The sequence below is a fragment of the Ovis canadensis genome, chromosome 2, assembly GCF_042477335.2.
Source record: "Ovis canadensis isolate MfBH-ARS-UI-01 breed Bighorn chromosome 2, ARS-UI_OviCan_v2, whole genome shotgun sequence".
Classification (NCBI taxonomy): Eukaryota; Metazoa; Chordata; class Mammalia; order Artiodactyla; family Bovidae; genus Ovis; species Ovis canadensis.
The window spans coordinates 68,973,106-68,991,837 of record NC_091246.1 but is presented as its reverse complement, the minus strand read 5'-3'; the positions used below and the strand labels follow the sequence as shown (position 1 = coordinate 68,991,837).

Genomic DNA, 18,732 nt, shown 5'->3' with positions numbered 1-18,732 from the left:
AAGTAATGATATTCACAATAGATTTACTTTTTCTCCTTCATTAATTAAAATCATGTTGTTAGTCAAGTAAGTGAAGAAAATTTTTATTGGCAATTCAGTTGTTTCCTGTTGAGGAGACTGACACCCTCCGGTTCTAAGCTAAATAATTGTCACGGTAAAGTAATTTCCTTGAAAAGGACAGGCATTGATTCAGCCCCTGTTACTCACAAATCCTATTTCAGTCAAATTGGAAAACTATTAAGTTTTTGGGAAAAAATCAATAGGTATCAGGAAACCATTAGATCTTGTGGCCCTTGCTATATCCTGCATGAGTAATCACTGTAAACAGTTGACAGGTATTTCATTGTTGACACAGAGTGATGCTTGGGAGACCACATCTTGTCAGGGTAGGTGGACAGCTTTAGACACTGGAATGAGTTCAGTTATCCTTGTTTTTCCCCATACTCATTCTTTTCGACAGCTCTGTCACTAATAGGGCTCTGATGCTTTGAAAAATCAAATTCTTTCTTTGCTGTCAGTTTTCTTTTTTGTGTGTTGTGGCATACTAATCAGGGTGTGTGGTTTGGTGCTGAACCAGTTTCTTTCAAAAACAAGTGTTAATTTCTTATTTAGAAATTATTTTTCCTCAAAACAGTCTCTAAATTTTATATACCATACTAATAAATAGTGTAAGGATTTATTAGTCGGGGCTTAATTAATTTTGTCATACTTTTATTCTGTAAAACTTAAATTTTTGAAAATTTACAAAAAAGTTTGAACAACTGATTTTGGATTTATCTGTATTTGCTTTGTTTTCCTTTAGGGAGATAATTATTTGTGAACTGTATGATTATTTTATTCAGGAGAGAGAAAATAAAAATTAGACCTATGTACATATAGCCATTCTGCTCAAATTATTTGATAATATTTATTAGTAAATTATTATGGCATTGGTAAAAGCTTGATATTGTATTTGTATGTAATAATACCTGTTCTTCTTTTTTAAATTGAAGTAAAAGAGAGGGCAAGAAATAGATATAAAATAATAAATGGTTCTATATTCCCTTAAGAAGATTGAAAACCCATATTTTATTCATATATGTATTTGCCTGCTAATTCCATTGGGGCAGATTAAGTCATTATGGATAGAATTTTGTTTCCTAGTTTGAAGAAATGTTTTTTTATTTGATGAGTATTATTATATATTTTCAGGTGCTGTAGCTTCTATGTTTTGGGTTGATGCTGAATTGGGGGTTGATATTTATCTTGATGGTAAGTTTAGAAATGAATTTTTCTTTAAATTTTTGAGTAAAATGTAATATTAAGATCACTTTTGTTTATTCATATTATACCTCTAATTCCTTGTATTGATAACTCTTTTTAAGCTTGTTCGGTTTGATGATGATGTCTTTGAACAGATTCTAAAGTCCCAAACAGTATTAGAACTAGATGTCCATTATGATCTCAACTCCCAGTTTAGTGTTTCTATTAAGGTTTTCTTTTAAAAATACTATGTAGATTTTCTACATTCGCTGATGTGAGGAAAAGGGGATGACAGAGGATGAGATGGCTGGATGGCATCACCAACTCGATGGACGTGAGTTTGATTGAATTCCGGGAGTTGGTGATGGACAGAGAGGCCTGGCGTGCTGCGATTCATGGGGTCGTAAAGAGTTGGACATGACTGAGCGACTGAACTGAACTGATACAACTTTTTATTTTAAAAAACATATATAGGATGGGGATCAAATTTCTACTTTCCTTTTCCCTTGAAGGTAACAGTTAAAGTTCCCTATCCATTACCCACTAACACTTTTGGGCAGTCTTATTCATAGACTTTATTTTAGGCGTATTAGAAACTTTCTGAATTAGGCACATATATCCCCTGAAACATCCCCCACCTTTCTTGAAACTTTAAGAATTGCTGAAACTGGGCCTCATCATTTGGCCCTAATATATATGAAATATAGCTGGTTAAATTCTTTAGGCATCATCAAAACTCATTCTGTTGTTATCCTTCTGAAGATAATTTAGCATATAAATTCAGAGATTGCCCAACTAATTGATCATTTGGAAATTTAGGTACATATTAGATAAAAGAACTGTGTGAGTTAGATTGGTGAGAGATGTTAGGAATAAGATATTCTAAGATGCCTCAGATTTGTTAAGCTATGTTTTAAATAAGAAAAGTTTCATTTTTGATTATGTGAAAGTAAACTGAAGATAAGCTATCTTGTGTGATTTATCTGTCACTTTCCGCTTTACATTATGAAATTCATCTCATCATATTTTTGATTATAAGCTTTTTAAAGGCCAGAAAAATCTTATTTTCTTTTTTATTTAATTTTAAACATTTGTTTTTATTATATCCTATCTTGTGCCTTAGAATAGTGCTAAGGACATGTTTGAAGTGCATCTACTTACTAATGGAATGGAGTTAAATTGCAGTGCTGTCAAGAGAAAAAAATATTATTTTATTGAGTGACATTTGTGAACTGAAATGCATTAGTTTTAATTTTCATTCTTAAGGGTAAAAATGATTAAAAGATTTATTCCTTTGTAGGTATCATAACTGTTGTGGATTCAAAATATGGATTAAAAGTAAGTTGAAAAATTTCTGAGTTACTCATTATTTGTTAAGAGCTAGGTATATGGGGATTGATTATATTGTTTTTTCTATATTTGTGTCTGTTTGAAACATCCTTAACAAAAATAATTTTCCACTGTAAATATGAAAGATACTGCTTTTTAAAATGGCAGTAATATTATCAGAGAACTGTATATTAAGCCAGTGATTTACATTTTTAATTTAATATATCATGTTTTGGGAACTTAGCATGAAGAGGAATAAAGCAAATACGGTAAAAAAAAAATAGTTTTTTTACATATCCTGAACAATAGATGAAATTTGTATTTCATTTAATTATTATTTTGTATTTTTAAGTTAACTGTTTATTTTCTCCTTCTCTGACTTGATGTGATAAAAGTTGAAAGTGTAATATTTATAATAAAAATGTATAGGATCCCTAGAGAAGGAGATGGTACACCACTCCAGTATTCTTGCTTGGAAAATCCCGTGGCCAGAGGAGCCTGGTGGGCTACAGTCTATAGGGTCGCTAAGAGTTGGACACGACTGAGCGATTTCTCTTTTTCTTTCTTTACAGCACAAAGTTTGGGTATATGTAACCCCTCCCTAGGATTCAGCCCCAATATTGATAAGTCTTTCTGTTTGATAGAGGAAATTGAGCTTGATATGAGCATATGAGAGCTTATTTTTCTTGTTAAACTGCTGTCAGACACAAGCTGGAGATGATTGAGTTTTTAAAAAATATAGTGCTTTGCCATATTTTGAAGAAATCAGGATTTATGCCTAGGTTTGGGAGGAGAAACTCCCCTTTAAAAGGCATCTTGCTGTGAATTTTTTGCAGCTTACCAAGGTGCTCAAACGCATTTAAATGAACTTCAGTTTACAAAATGAAAAATAGTCAGATTTTAAAATGCATATTGCTGAATAAAGTAGTGTTTCTCAACTTTCCAAGTGAGTTATTACTAAAGGCAGAAGAGGATAAAATTATCCTCCATCTCTTGATCTGGTCTGGGAATATGTATAATGCTCAGAGTAATCACTTCTTAGAAGTTTAAACGTAATGTTTTAAAATTCACATCCATTTTGTGTTCTATCCCACATTATAACTGAATTTCTTAATTTGAACAAGTTTGTTTTTCTCTCAAACCTTCAATAACATTATGATGGCAGGCTTGTTAAATGGGTTACTAATAATACCCCTTCATCAGCCCTTCAGTTCCCTCAGGAATAGAGAGACCCGAATTTGCGAAGTTTGGGAAATAATTCATTTTTAGATGTTAAGTCAAATTTTATTAATAGTCTTAAGAACCAAAGAAAGATCCCAGATATTATAGTTTTTCTCTGAAATATTCCAGCTATCCTGAAATCATGATATTTCTAGTAAAATGCTTACAGAAGAAGCAAAACAAAACGAAAAAAGTCAAAATTCGTCACTGAATGTTTATTAAAGAGCATGTTTGAATCCATCCCCTGTATAAGTTTATTACCAAATTTGGAATATTTACAGGATAGATAGCAGGATTTTTGTTTGTTTGTTTTGATGGACTTAAAAGTGCTTTGTGCCAAATCAAGCTCTTTATGTATTTATGTATATTTGGGTGTGGAAAAGAGTTAAATAGAATCTATTATGAGTGTGATAGAAGCCAAAAAAAGCAAAGCAACATTCTGAATAATGCAAACACAGTAAACATTTAACCCCCTGCCACCTTGATAAAACCTCTTAAATTATTAAATCAATATACCTACACAAAACTGACATACTGTCAGGATAATGGAAACTTCAGATTTTCTAAGTCAGGTGCCAAATAAATAACTTTTCCTTTATATAAAGAATTTGCCAACTTGTCCAATTCCTTTGGTTGCAAAGCTTGACCTCGGGAGCTGCTTGTGATTCAGAGAATTCTGAGGCAGTACAAGGAATGACACTTGGATAATGGGCAGCAATTTAAGGGTGTCATGCTTCACAGAGCCAGCCCATCACAAGTAAACCTGAGAAATGGTACCCTGTGGCCAGCCAGCCAAATTGAAACTGAAGTGGTAATTGATATCATGGGCTATCACTCTAATGGGATTGTCACCCATTGATCTGAAATATTCATTTTTTAATCATGGGCAAAGAATTGGACAACTTCAAATGACAGCTCTCTATTCTTAGGACTTGACACCCAGGCTACTGACATTGTCCTCTTCAGTTCTAAGAATGTGACAGCATTTAATGCAATAGAATCAAAGAATGAAGTTACACAGAAAAGGTCAAGTCAGAGGTTTCTTTTTGGTTCTTCTGTTATATTGCACAAGCTGTTGAAACAATTCAGTCAGTAAACAGTTTGGCTTAGAAAAGACCAGAAAAATAAATAGACTGACATTATGCAATAATCTTTTTTTTAAAGCTAAAATAGTGTTAGCTATAACCAATCCATTGGAAAGAAATAGCTGCTGCTGCCTTTTTTTTTTTTTTTTAGTGTCATCTGACATCTTTGACACTAGATTTCTTTCTACTTTGGTCAAAACAGTGTTTTTTACTTTCTTTCCTACCAGGCTGTTTCTATTTCTGTAGAAAAGGGACACCCTCTAAACCCTTCCTGAAGTTGTATCATACAGTGGTGTTATTTCAAAGGATTTATTTTTATGCTATGCTAAGTTAGAGGGTGGAACCTTAACCTTTTTGATATGTTTGATTAAATACTGCCAAATTTTTTAAAATCTTTTCTGATATGTGAGCAAAAGCCAGTCTCTAAGCAGCGATGAGGCATCTGTTGGGGATACACACACATAAAATATTTTGAAAAAAACATTGCAAAAATGTTTTCTTCCTTACCTGTATAGATAGAGTAGAATGTCACAGTTTCTATTTTTTAACTTTGTAAATGGGAGTCATCTAACTTAATGACTAATGGTGTAAGTCACCGGAAAATGTCCTTTTGAATCGCAGACACTGGTTTTAGTCTTTTTGCAGAGTTTGACTTTCGAAGGTAAGAAGTTGCATAAAGGAAATGTTGAGCTGATAGCCAGAGAAAATAAATGTTAATGTGCATTTATTATTTGTTTATGTTTGTATAGCCTTCATATTTACATAGAACAGGGGCATTTATCTCTTCTGCTTTTTTATATGTTTATTACATATCATATTCTTAATAGAATTGTACTTATTGGTAGGTTTTTATTTGGGGCAGTTTTAATATGTTTGTGTATTTGATGCTTCTTGACTTCCTAGAGATCATAAAATGTTAGTTCAGTCCATGTTAGCGTTGAGTGAAAATTTCTAATCTTTTGAAGATAGATTACATGCCCCATTAGCTTCGAGTGAAAATTTTTGATCTTCTGGAGACTGGATGTATTAAAAACATGAGTTACTTTGTGAAAATACTATATTATTTATTAGTTATGCTTAGGTATGGAAATTAAAAAAAAATCTCTGGTTTTCTTGCTATATCTTTTTCACACTCCTCCAGCTCACAGCTGAAAAGCCCCAAATTCATATGTAAATAAATCTTTCAAAAGATCAAAATACAAAATATTTTGAAACTATTTCAAAAATTTGAAAGAATTCAATATTATAGGACCATTCAGAGACATTTGCCTTGCTAAAAATACATCTTTATTAAATAGATTTCCTACTGACTAGAAGGGGGTTTGTTGCTGCACATTATGTAGTATTCTTCAGATAACAACATCCACTTATCTATTCAGCATGCATTCTGGGTTTCTTCAGTCATGTCTGACTCTCTGCAACCCCAGGGACTGTAGCCTACCAGTTGAATTTATAGGATTGCACCTAAAGTGGTATCATTTTGCACCTAAAGTGGAATCAGTGCATCATTACTCTAGTTTTAGTTTAGACTAGTTTCCCCAAAAATAGAATTTGGCAAACTTTTAGGAGAAAAAAAGTTTTTCTCTATAGACTTTACCAAGACTAGTAAATAAAATGATTACCAGTTTGCTCTTAGGTTCCAAACTATCCAAATACCTTAATGATCTACCTTTTCATGAATTGTAAAACTGATTTGATGAAATAATTTTGAATATAATTTTAGGTGATTATTATGCATATAATTTTATGCAGTTATTAATGACACTGAGTCGGACATGACTGAGCGACTTTGCTTTCACTTTTCACTTCCATGCATTGGAAAAGGCAATGGCAACCCACTCCAGTGTTCTTGCCTGGAGAATCCCGGGGACGGAGGAGCCTGGTGGGCTGCCGTCTGTGGGGTTGCACAGAGTCGGATATGACTGAAGCGACTTAGCAGCAGCATACAAGAATGATTTTATATGACATAAAAAGCTTTCACAAAGGTTTTTAAATTATGTTCATTTTACTTCTATTGAGCCCTCTTGCAATTTTTGAAAAATCACCCTATGAAAAGGTATCCTGTGATGGTGACAGTGTTAGATTTAGTTTTTTCTTTTATGAAATAAGAATAGTCATTCCCCATAATTGTTATTAGGGATAAATGAGACCATGTTTATAAAAGGACTTAATAATTTGTGGGGTTCAATTCAAATACAAAAAATGTTATATAATCAAATTGCCTCTGACATTAGTAGGCAACTTTTTCTTGTGACAGAGAACATCTATTGAAGGTTAAGGTAATGAAGGTGAAACATTTTTTAGAGAAGAACTTTACGACACTGGTGACTTTAGGGATATAAATAGGATTTTGGAAAAATAATACGTACTCCCAGAGAGATGAAAACTATCCTGTGGACTTCTCTGTCAGAGTATTTTTGGTGCTATCGTGACTCTGGCAAGGTGCAAAATAAAGTTAACTGGAGAGGCCAGACCATTCAAGTGTAGGTTGCAAAATGTTAACCAACTTTTTGCTAAATATAAGACTGTCCTTCCAACAGATCATTTGTTTCTAGGGAATTGCAAGGGCACAGTATGAGTTCATAATGTGCCTGGTTCTGGGCTAGGGCTAGGAATGGAGGGAAGTTTATTAAAGTATAATTTTGGTGGTTATTATCTCTTAAAAAAGTAAGTAATAATGAATATTTAGAACAAGGACAGTTTTGTAAAAAGGAAAATGCCTAATTTCTGAACTATAATGTTCTGTGTTTTTATGACATTATTTAAATCTGGAGGGTTTTCCATTTAAGAAAAAGAAGAGGTCGGAGGACAAAATTTAAGCCCTTATACCTCACCTTCCCCTCAAAAAACCCCACAGGTTCACTGTAGGAAAAAATTTGCAAGTGAGGAAGAAAATGGTTTCGGATAGAAAAGTTAGTCCTGAATTTGGATATTCAATAATAGAACTTAATGGACCCTCCTGGTAGCTCATTTGGTAAAGAATCCACCTGCAGTACAAGAGACCTGGGTTTGATCCCTGGATCAGGAAGATCCCTTGGAGAAGGAAATGGCAACCCACTCCAGTATTCTTGCCTGGAAAATTCTATGGACAGAGGAGTCTGGTGGGCTATAGTCCATGAGGTCGCAAGAGTCAGACCCAACTTAGCGACTAAACCACCAATAGAACTTGAAGTTTTTATTAGAGGTAAGAAGTAAAAATCCTTTGTGTTGACTTTAGGTTGTGTGTTACACCACAGTAACTTTTGTTCAAATTTTGTTTTTGTTTAGCATTTAGCAGAAGAAAAACCTGATGGACTTATCAATGAAGCTTCTAGGTATTCATTTGTTTAAAGTATTTACTGATTACTGGCTAAATGGAAAAAGGAAATTATTGATAGGAAAAACAAAACAAACTGAGAAACAAAAACATAATCAAGGAAAATATTCTTCCTGTGTTTGAATTATTCCTATTTATAATGGTCTGATAACTAAAATTTTATTTAAAACTATATTACAGCATAAACTGAGTGCTGAGCCCATTTGTTCTTTGTGAGGAACTTTTAGTATGTTAACATTTAAAAATATTTTGTTGTTCTCATACAGTTTCTTCGGGATTGAAAATGATTGTTAAACAAGAGTTGATTCACTTCCTGCCTTCTTTCACAGTAATTCATTTGACTCAAATGTTCACTGTTATTCAACGCAACAGAGGAACAATACAGAAATGGTTGCAGTTTGACATTTAGAAAATTTTTTGTTTAAATACCTTTATGCTCCTAATTGGGTTCTCTTTAGACTTAGTCTACAGTGCTTGCTCAGTCGTGTCCTACTCTTTCTGACCCCACGGACTGTAGCCTGCCAGGCTCCTCTGTCCATGAGATTGTCCTGGCAAGAATACTGAAGTGGGTTGCTATTTCCTCCTCCAGGGGATCTTCCTGACCCAAGAATGGAACCTATGTCTCCTATGTTTCCTGCATTGGCAGGCTGGTTCTTAACCACTAGCACCACCTGAGAAGCCCTCTCTTTAGACTTACGAATATTTAAATTATTTTGCTGACCCTAAGCATATTCTTGTTAATGGGAAAAGAGTTTGGGAATAGGCAATAGTCCCAGGGAAGATCCCCTAGAGAAGGGAAAGGCTACCCACTCGAATATTCTGGCCTAGAGAATTTCATGAACTATACAGTCCATGGGGTTGCAAAGAGTTGGACAGGACTGAGCGATTTTCACTTTCACTTTCAATAGTACCCGAATATGCTGTTTGATTTGAAAGGGAGGTCTCCTTTCCATGAGCCAAGATTTGCTGCAGATGATACAAACAGGTGATTGATTCCCTGTCATTTTGCAATATGGTACTCTGTTGTTTTATAATCCTGGCTAAACATGTCATTTGGTATTTAGCTATGATTCACATTAGACTAAACTTAAATATTTTTGTGAGTTTGTTGTTGTTAAAATGCATTTGTTACAGAAAATGTAAGTAAACCAAATAGAAAGTAGTAAAACGGGAATGGCAACCTATTCCAGTATCCTTGCCTGGAGAATTCATGGACAGCGGAGCCTGGCAGCCTGCACAGTTTGTTGGGTCTCAAAGAGTTGGACACGACTGAGCAACTAACACACACATAGAAACCAAAATAAAGTTAAATACAGAAGCCCTTCAATTTGAAGATGGCAGTTGACTGTATTTTGAGATGTACACATTCAGTCTTTATTCATATGAAATTTACTTAAATAAAAATGGGATTATTGTGGTGTACCTACTGTTGAAACCTGCTTTTCAGTGAATTAAAGTTGATTTACTTTTGAGAATCTGGTTGTTCTTTAAAAATAACCAGCTATACCATTCACTTCAGTTCAGTGCAGTCACTCAGCTGTGTCCGACTCTGCAGCCCCATGAACTGCAGCACGCCAGTCCTGTCCATCAGCAACTCCCGGAGTTCACTCAAACTCACATCCATCGAGTTGGTGATGCCATCCAGCCATCTCATCCTCTGTCGTCCCCTTTTCCTCCTGCCCCCAATCCCTCCCAGCATCAGAGTCGTTTCCAATGACTCAACTCTTCGCATGAGGTGGCCAAAGTACTGGAGTCTCAGCTTTAGCATTAGTCCTTCCAAAGAAAAACCAGGACTGATCTCCTTTAGGAGGGACTGTTTGGATCTCCTTGCAGTCCAAGGGACTCTCAAGAGTCTTCTCCAACACCACAGTTCAAACACATCAATTCTTCGATGCTCAGCTTTCTTTATAGTCCAACTCTCACATCCATACTTGACTACTGGAAAAACCACAGCCTTGACTAGTCGGACCTTTGTTGGCAAGTAACGTCTCTGCTTTTGAATATGCTATCTAGGTTGGTCATACCTTTCCTTCCAAGGAGTAAGCGTCTTTTAATTTCATGGCTACAGTCACCATCTGCAGTGATTTTGAGCCCCACCAAAGAGTCTGCCACTGTTTCCCCATCTATTTCCCATGAAGTGATGGGACCAGATGCCATGATCTTCGTTTTCTGAATGTTGAGCTTTAAGCCAACTTTTTCACTCTCCTCTTTCACTTTCATCAAGAGGCTTTTTAGTTCCTCTTCACTTTCTGCCATAAGGGTGGTGTCATCTGCATATCTGAGGTTATTGCTATTTCTCCTGGCAGTCTTGATTCCAGCTTGTGCTTCTTCCAGCCCAGCGTTTCTCATGTACTCTGCATATAAGTTAAATAAGCAGGGTGACAGGATACAGCCTTGACGTACTCCTTTTCCTATTTGGAACCAGTCTGTTGTTCCATGTCCGGTTCTGACTGTTGCTTCCTGACCCGCATATAGGTTTCTCAAGAGGCAGGTCAGGTGGTCTGGTATTCCCATCTCTCTCAGAATTTTCCATAGATTATTGTGATCCACACAGTCAAAGGCTTTAGCATAGTCAAGAAAGCAGAAATAGATGTTTTTCTGGAACTCTCTTGCTTTTTCAATGATCCAGCGGATGTTGGCCATTTGATCTCTGGTTCCTCTGCCTTTTCTAAAACCAGCTTGAACATCAGGAAGTTCACAGTTCACGTATTGCTGAAGCCTGGCTTGGAGAGTTTTGAGCATTACTTGACAAGCATGTGAGATGAGTGCAATTGTGTGGTAGTTTGAGCATTCTTTGGCATTGCCTTTCTTTGGGATTGGAATGAAAACGGACCTTTTCCAGTCCTGTGGCCACTGCTGAGTTTTCCAAATTTGTTGGCATATTGAGTGCAGCACTTTCACAGCATCATCTGTCAGGATTTGAAATAGCTCCACTGGAATTCCATCACCTCCACTAGCTTTGTTCGTAGTGAAGCTTTCTAAGGCTCACTTGACTTCGCATTCCAGGATGTCTGGCTCTAGGTGAGTGATCACACCATCGTGATTATGTCAGTCATGAAGATCTTTTTTGTACAGTTCTTCTGTGTATTCTTGCCACCTCTTCTTAATATCTTCTGCTTCTGTTAGGTCCATACCATTTCTGTCCTTTATCGAGCCCATCTTTGCATGAAATGTTCCCTTGGTATCTCTGATTTTCTTGAAGAGGTCTCTTGTCTTTCCCATTGTGTTCTTTTCCTCTATTTCTTTGCACTGATTGCTGAGGAAGACGTTCTTATCTCTTCTTGCTGTTCTTTGGAACTCTGCATTCAGATGCTTATATCTTTCCTTTTCTCCTTTGCTTTCCACTTCTCTTCTTTTCACAGCTATTTGTAAGGCCTCCCCAGACAGACATTTTGCTTTTTTGCGTTTCTTTTCCATGGGGATGGTCTTGATCCTGTCTCCTGTGCAGTGTCACGAACCTCCGTCCATAGTTCATCAGGCACTCCATCTATCAGATCTAGTCCCTTAAATCTATTTCTCACTTCTGCTGTATAATCATAAGGGATTTGATTTAGGTCATACCTGAATGGTCTAGTGGTTTCCCCTACTGTCTTCAATTTAAGTCTGAATTTGGTAATAAGGAGTTCATGATCTGAGCCACAGTCAGCTCCTGGTCTTGTTTTTGCTGACTGTCTAGAGCTTCTCCATCTGTGGTTGCAAAGAATATAATCAGTCTGATTTTGGTGTTGACCATCTGGTGATGTCCATGTGTAGAGTCTTCTCTTGTGTTATTGGAAGAGGGTGTTTGCTATGATCAGTGCATTCTCTTGGCAAAACTCTATTAGCTATACCATTAGGTAGTATAAAACCAGTACTGGAAACAGTCTAGTGATTAAACTTTCCTGAAGAATTGAGGAAATTTTAAATAATTCTAGAAAATAGAATTTCTAATCATAGTAAGCTATATTGTTATCCAGCATCCTGTCAACTGGATTCTTTAACTTGAATTTCTGTAGTGTATCTATCTTAGAAAATACATATTTTTAATGATGAAGGTAATTGTTCAAGATCCTTACATATCTTCTTTAGTGTAGATTTTTGAAAAATGTTAATAAAGAGTCGGACATGACTTAGCGACTGAACTGAATGTTAAGTGAACTTGTTCTTTGTAATTTCTTTGAAAATTATGGTAACTATTACGTGGAATACTTTAATAAGTAGACTGTCCTTGTTCCTACCATATTGGATATCATAATTATGCATTTCTTTACAGAGAAAATCATGAGTTGAAAATCATCCTAATTATAAACCGGCCTTGATTGTAAACTTTCTGAGGCGTATCTTTGTAGTTTTAGAGTAGCCAGTAAGAACACTTAATAAATATTTTTTGAATGAATGATGTGAATCCTAATTTATATAGTGATGAATGCAATACATCCTTACTATTTGAAGAATGATAAATAGTTTAGGGGTAAATCAAGTTATTACATAGAGTACTGTATACTTTTAAATTGCTAATTGGTCTGGAGGAGGCATTTTCTGTTTTTCATTTCTTAGCTTTTCTCTTGACATCTCTTTTTTGTTTGCTAATTTAGGCAAGTTGCTTTGGCAGATATCATCATCCTCAATAAAACAGACTTGGTTTCAGAAGAGGATTTAAACAAGTTAAGAACAACTATTAGGTACAAAATTAGAAATGTGTGTTAAGTACCTGCATATTAAAAATGTACAGAATATTTTTACTGTAACTGTTGTCTTGTAGAAATTTAAGGTTCAAGATTGACTTGCTTCAGTTATCACTGAATCACATATTCAGGGAATCACATATTTTGTTGTTGAGTAATAGACTTATGTAAATAGTAATAAGTAAAATTGTTTTCCATTGCTTTCAGAATATGCAGTTGAACGTTGTTGCCAGCCTGTACTGTATAGCAATACCAGAAAAGACTTTGACAAAGCACTGTGATAAATTATAGACTCTTTGGGCTTCTTACCCTCCATTGTACCTCAGACTTGTGACTGACTCAGAATTAGGTTTGAAGAGTTGGAAGAAAGTAAACATACTTGAGAGGTAATAGCTATCAGGTTATAGAGTATATTCAAAAGAGAAGATTAAGAGTTTTGTGAATTAGTAGAGTCTTGCCTCACTATCATTGTTTGGGAATTTTTACCCACAAGAACAATAGCAGATGTTGTCAGCAAATAACCCTAAAGGTAGTGAAATTGATTATATAAATAGATATTATACTGTATACTGAAAAGGATTTAACAAGTATTTTTGGCACCATACAAAGGGAAACATATTTCATTATCTTTGTACCAGAAAGGGGAGGACTGGCAGAGTAGATAGAGATCCTAGCTAGGGAACTGAAGAGATTATTCTATTTAAAAAAAACAGATGTGTGACTGAAACTGAGGACAGGCTGGGGTCAAAGTCACTTGTAACTAGGTTTTTATTTCTAGGGTGTGTACAGCCATTTCCACCAATGTGTGTTGAGGAAAATTAGGTGTCAGTTTAAAAGTTTGATATGTTTACTCATTTCAAGAACATTAGAATTACTGGCTGTTTATGAATCATTTTTTCTAAAGTGAAGGGTCTTTATATAAACACAAAGTAGTCCCTAGTCTGTCAGTTGTGCAGTAGATTTTTACATATCATGTTTGATTGCATAAGTGGAATATACCTGATTTATGATTAGAAGGAAAAAACTAAACTATAAAAAATGTAAGTTTTCTTATTATTTATGTTTCTCTAGCTGTATGATATACTTGTGTATGCTCACTTCATGTTTCAGAAATAATGTGGAGTGGTTTTTTAAAAAATTAACATTTGCTTTTTTACCCTGTTCATTTTTATATTTATTTCAGATCAATAAATGGACTGGGAAAAATTTTAGAAACACAGAGATCAAGGTACTTTTAAAAGCTATAACTAATATTAACAATAAATAATTTTTTTAAGTAATTGATAACTATGTTTGATTATAATATAGGAAAGACATGTACATTTTTTAAAAAATGAGACCCAAAATTTTGTTTTAAATGTTCTTTATATATTACTTCGGCCTATTTAGTTAATATGTTCACTTCTCATTGTAACTAAGACCTCAGAGCCATGATTATAGTCTGTAACTGTGCCTTTGCTTTAACGAGGAAGAAAGCATAGGATTTTGAACCACTCAGGGAAGTAATTAGTATAGAAATATGAAAAAGTATACTATTAGGAATCTTATCTTAATTTGAGATGTTTAGATGACTTCTTAATATTTTAAAAACTTTCTTAGTGTTTCATAGTTGCAAAATAAAACTATCATGTAAAAATACAAGGAAGCTTTAAGTTCCTGATGCATTCTTTGTAAATATTTTGATTTTGATTTCCTATAGGTTCTTCTCTCTTTTTAATTCTTTTCATACAGATGTGCTTTACTTTATAAAATAGATGTGTTCTAAAAACATCTGTGAAATGGATTTCTGTAGATTGAACTCTTATTTTGCACTGAGTGCTATCATGATTTCAGAAAATTTTCTGTGCAGGAGTAGTTTTGTTAAGCTTTTTTTTTTTTTTTTTAGCAAGAATGGCTCAGCAGCTGATAGACCCAGCAACATGCAGCCAGCAGCTCTGAGGCTCAGAGCTGGCAGTCTAGTGCCACCTGGTTCTTAATTCAGAGATTCTGTCTTTGGAAGTGCGGCAACAGCCTTAGTTGAGTGGCTTGTCTGCTGTGGTAGAGATTAGAGGTGCTGACAGACTACCATAAGTGTTAGGCAGTACCAGCAGCAGCTGCTTCTATGCATGTGAACAGCTGGGGAATTAATTTGGTATGCATTCTCAGAAGCCGCTCATCTGCTGGCAGAAGTAGCAGAAGAATGCCCTTAGTGTTAAGTCCTCTGCAAGCATATACCACATGTGCTCGCTGCATTTCAGATTCCAGTGCAGAATGTCTCTGATAACCTAACTCACACCATGAGCCATTCCTCAGTATCTGTCTTCTTCCTGTTGCATTTTACCATTTTCTTTCTTCTTAAATTTTCTCCTCCTTAAAAAATAATATATAGACAACCACATAATATTTAAGTTTTAAAAATCATATCTATAAATAGATGTGATTATGTTCTAATAGATTTATTTGGTTTGGTTTTACAAATGTTGTAAACCAATTTTTTTATCTTGCTTAATTTTTCTTTTCATTGACTTTAATTTTCAACCTTTATGTCCTGTATAAACATTTCATCTTGAATGGTTTATTTTGTAACAGTTTTGTTGTTTATATAATATTCCTAACATTTGCTCTCTCATTTTTTCAATAAACATGCAGTGATTAAATTTTATTTCAAATGGATGAATGAACAAGTGGATAACATCTCCTTTTTTCTTCTATTTCTACAATTGATGTTTGCCAGTGCATCTGAGATACCCGGGGCTTTCTGAAATAGTACTTAAAATTTTTTTAATCCCTTAAGTATTTTGTGTTTGGCAAATGCTTATAATAGTAAAAATAGTAAAACTTATAATAGTATAGCAATTGTGAAACTTATAAACATGTATAGAAAAGGCTTACCTTGAGTATTTAGTTAAGGAGTAAGAATGGTGTAGTATGTCTTATTGGTGAGACATGATGATTTTGAGACAAATGGAAATTCTAATGGATTTCAGAAGTATGCGTGGAAGATTAGAAAAAGTACCATTCTTTAACAGACTTTTTTTTAATCTTGGAAATTTAAGTGGACTGAACAGAGGAAAACCAAAGTTTAATTGATCGATAATAAGTTAATCAATTCAATGATTTATTGAGCCTTCCACTACTTGCTATACATTTCGTGGCATATTGACAATTTGAACAATGTATATATAAGGTAAAAACTCTGCCTTTAAGAAGGTCAGAATATATTAAAAACAAATATATTAAATACTATTTTACAACAGGAATATTAAATACAAAGGATCCTGTAAGAGTAGGAAGATAGAGGAAAAACTATTCAATTCTTCTTGGTGAAGAGTCAGAAACTTTCGACTCAGCAGATTATCATTGGCCTCAATCTTGAAGAATGAATAGGAGTTTTCCAGATCTACCAGAGTTGTTGTTCAGTTGTTGTCCGACTCTTGGTGACTCCATGGACTGTGCCAGGCTTCCCTGTTCTTTACCTTCTCCCGGAGCCTGTTCACATTCAAGTCCATTGAATCGGTGATGCCGTCCAACCATCTTGTCCTTAGTCATCCCCTTCTCTTCCTGCCTTCAATCTTTCCCAGCATCACGGTCTTTTCCAGTGAGTCAGTTCTTTGCATCAGGTTGCCAGAATATTGAAGCTTCAGCTTCAGCATCAGTCCTTCCAATGAATATTCAGGGTTGATTTGTTTAGGATTGACTGGTTTGATCTCCTTGCAATCCAGTGGACTCTCAAGAGTCTTCTCCAGCACCACAGTTCAAAAACATCAGTTCTTCAGTGTTCAGTCTTCTTTATGGTCCAATTCTCACATTCAAATATGACTACGGGAAAAACAATAGCTTTGACTATATGGACCTTTGTTGGCAACGAGATGTCTCTGCTTCTTAATGTCATAGATTTGTCATAGCTTTCCTTCCAAAGAGCAAGCGCCTTTTAATTTCATGGCTGCAATCACCATCTGCAGTGATTTTGGAGCCTGAGAAAATAAAATCTGTCACTGTTTCCATTGTTTCCGCATCTATTTGCCATGAAGTGATGGGACTGGATGCCATGATCTTGATTTTTTGAATGTTCAGTTTTAAGCCAGCTTTTTCACTTTCCTCTTTCACTCTCTTCAAAAGGCTCTTTTGTTCCTCTTCACATTCTGCCATAAGATAGTAGCATCTGCGTATCTGAGGTTATTGATATTTCTCCTGGCAATCTTGATTCCAGCTTGTGCTTTATCCAGCCTGGCATTTGCATGATGTACTCTGCATATAAGGTAAATTAGCAGGGTGACAATATATAGCCTTGATGTACTTCTTTTCCCAATTTGGAACCAGGCCATTGTTCCATGTCCAGTTCTAAGCGTTGCTTCTTGACTGCATACACATTTCTCGGAATAAAGGTAAGGTGGTCTGGTATTCCCATCTCTTGAAGAATTTTCCACAGTTTGTTGTGATCCACACAGTCAAATGCTTTAGCATAGTGAATGAAGCAGAAGTAGATGGTTTTCTGGAATTCTCTTGCTTTTTCTATGACCCAACAGCTGTTGGCAATTTAATCTCTGGGTTCCTGTGCCTTTTATAAATCCAGCTTGTACATCCGGGAGTTCTCAGTTTGTGTATTGTTGAAGCCTAGCTTGGAGGATTTTGATCGTGATCTTCCTAGCATGTGAAATGAGGGCAATTTTGTGGTAGTTTGAACATTCTTTGGCGTTGCCTTTCTCTGGGATTGGAATGAAAACTGACCTTTTCCAGTCCTGTGGCCACTGCTGAGTTTTCAAATTTGCTGGCGTATTGAGTGCAGCACTTTCACAGCCTCATCTTATAGGATTTAAAATAGCTCAGCTGGAATCCCATCACCTCCACTAGCTTTGTTTGTAGTGCTGTTTCCTAAGGCCAACTTGACTTCGCATTCCAGGATGTCTGGCTCTGTCTGGGTCATTGAGATCTTTTTTGCATAGTTCTTCTGTGTATTCTTGCCACCTCTTCTGAATATCTTCTGCTTCTGTTAGGTCCATACAATTTCTGTCCTTTATTGTGCCCATCTTTGCATGAAATATTCCTTTGGTATCTTTGGTTTTCTTGAAGAGATCTCTAGTCTTTCCCATTCTATTGTTTTCCTCTATTTATTTGCATTGTTCACTTAGAAAGTCTTTCTTATCTCTCCTTGCTATTCTTTGGAATTCTGCTTTAAATGGGTATATCTTTCCTTTTATCCATTGCCTTTTGCTTCTCTTATTTCCTCAGCTATTTGTAAGGCCTCTTAAGAAATCATTTTGCCTTTATGCATTTCTTTTGGGGGGGCATGGTTTTGATCACTGCCTCCTGTACAATGTTACGAACCTCTGTCCATAGTTCTTCAGACACTCTATCAGATATAATCCCTTGAATCTACTTGTCACTTCCATTGCATAATTGTAAGAGATTTGATTTAGGTCATACCTGAATGGCCTAGTGGTTTTCCTTACTTTCTTCAATTTAAGTCTGAATTTGGCAAAAAGGAGTTCATGGTTTGAGCCAAGTCAGCTCCCCATCTTGTTTTACTGACTGTATAGAGCTTCTCCATCTTCGACTGCAAAGACTATAATCAGTCTGATTTCGGTATTGTCCATGTGTAGAGTCATCTCTTGTGTTGTTGGAAGATGGTGTTTTCTATGACCAGTGAGTTCTTTTGGCAAAACTCTGTTTGTGGTCCACTGGAGAAGGGAATGGCAAACCAGCATTCTTGCCTTGAGAATCCCATGAACAGTTTGAAATGGACCAGAGTAGTAGTGTCTTTCTCGGCATAAGAAAGATTTTGTATTCCAGGAAGCTGTGAATATTTTAGAACGGGCAAAACACATTGTGTTAATCTTATGTTGCAGAGAGGAAAAGACACATGACTATGGAGATGAAGCAATTACCTCAGAGTATT

The 18,732-nt window shown here is 35.4% G+C and overlaps 1 protein-coding gene across 32 annotated transcripts in view; it reads left to right on the top strand.

The window, feature by feature from the left end:
• LOC138433557 (putative COBW domain-containing protein 7) overlaps positions 1-18,732 on the top strand; it is a 61,773-nt gene that overhangs the window by 18,352 nt on the left and 24,689 nt on the right. For 11 of the 32 annotated variants that reach the window (XM_069576417.1, XM_069576398.1, XM_069576416.1 and 8 more), the window contains exons 5-8: positions 1,192-1,251; positions 2,543-2,580; positions 8,145-8,191; positions 14,041-14,085. In XM_069576417.1, the coding sequence (XP_069432518.1) occupies positions 1,192-1,251; positions 2,543-2,580; positions 8,145-8,191; positions 14,041-14,085 (190 nt within the window). Of the gene's footprint in view, positions 1-1,191; positions 1,252-2,542; positions 2,581-8,144; positions 8,192-12,767; positions 12,855-14,040; positions 14,086-18,732 lie in introns of all 32 variants that reach the window. The other 21 variants (XM_069576400.1, XM_069576424.1, XM_069576405.1 and 18 more) reach the window with 2 other exon arrangements.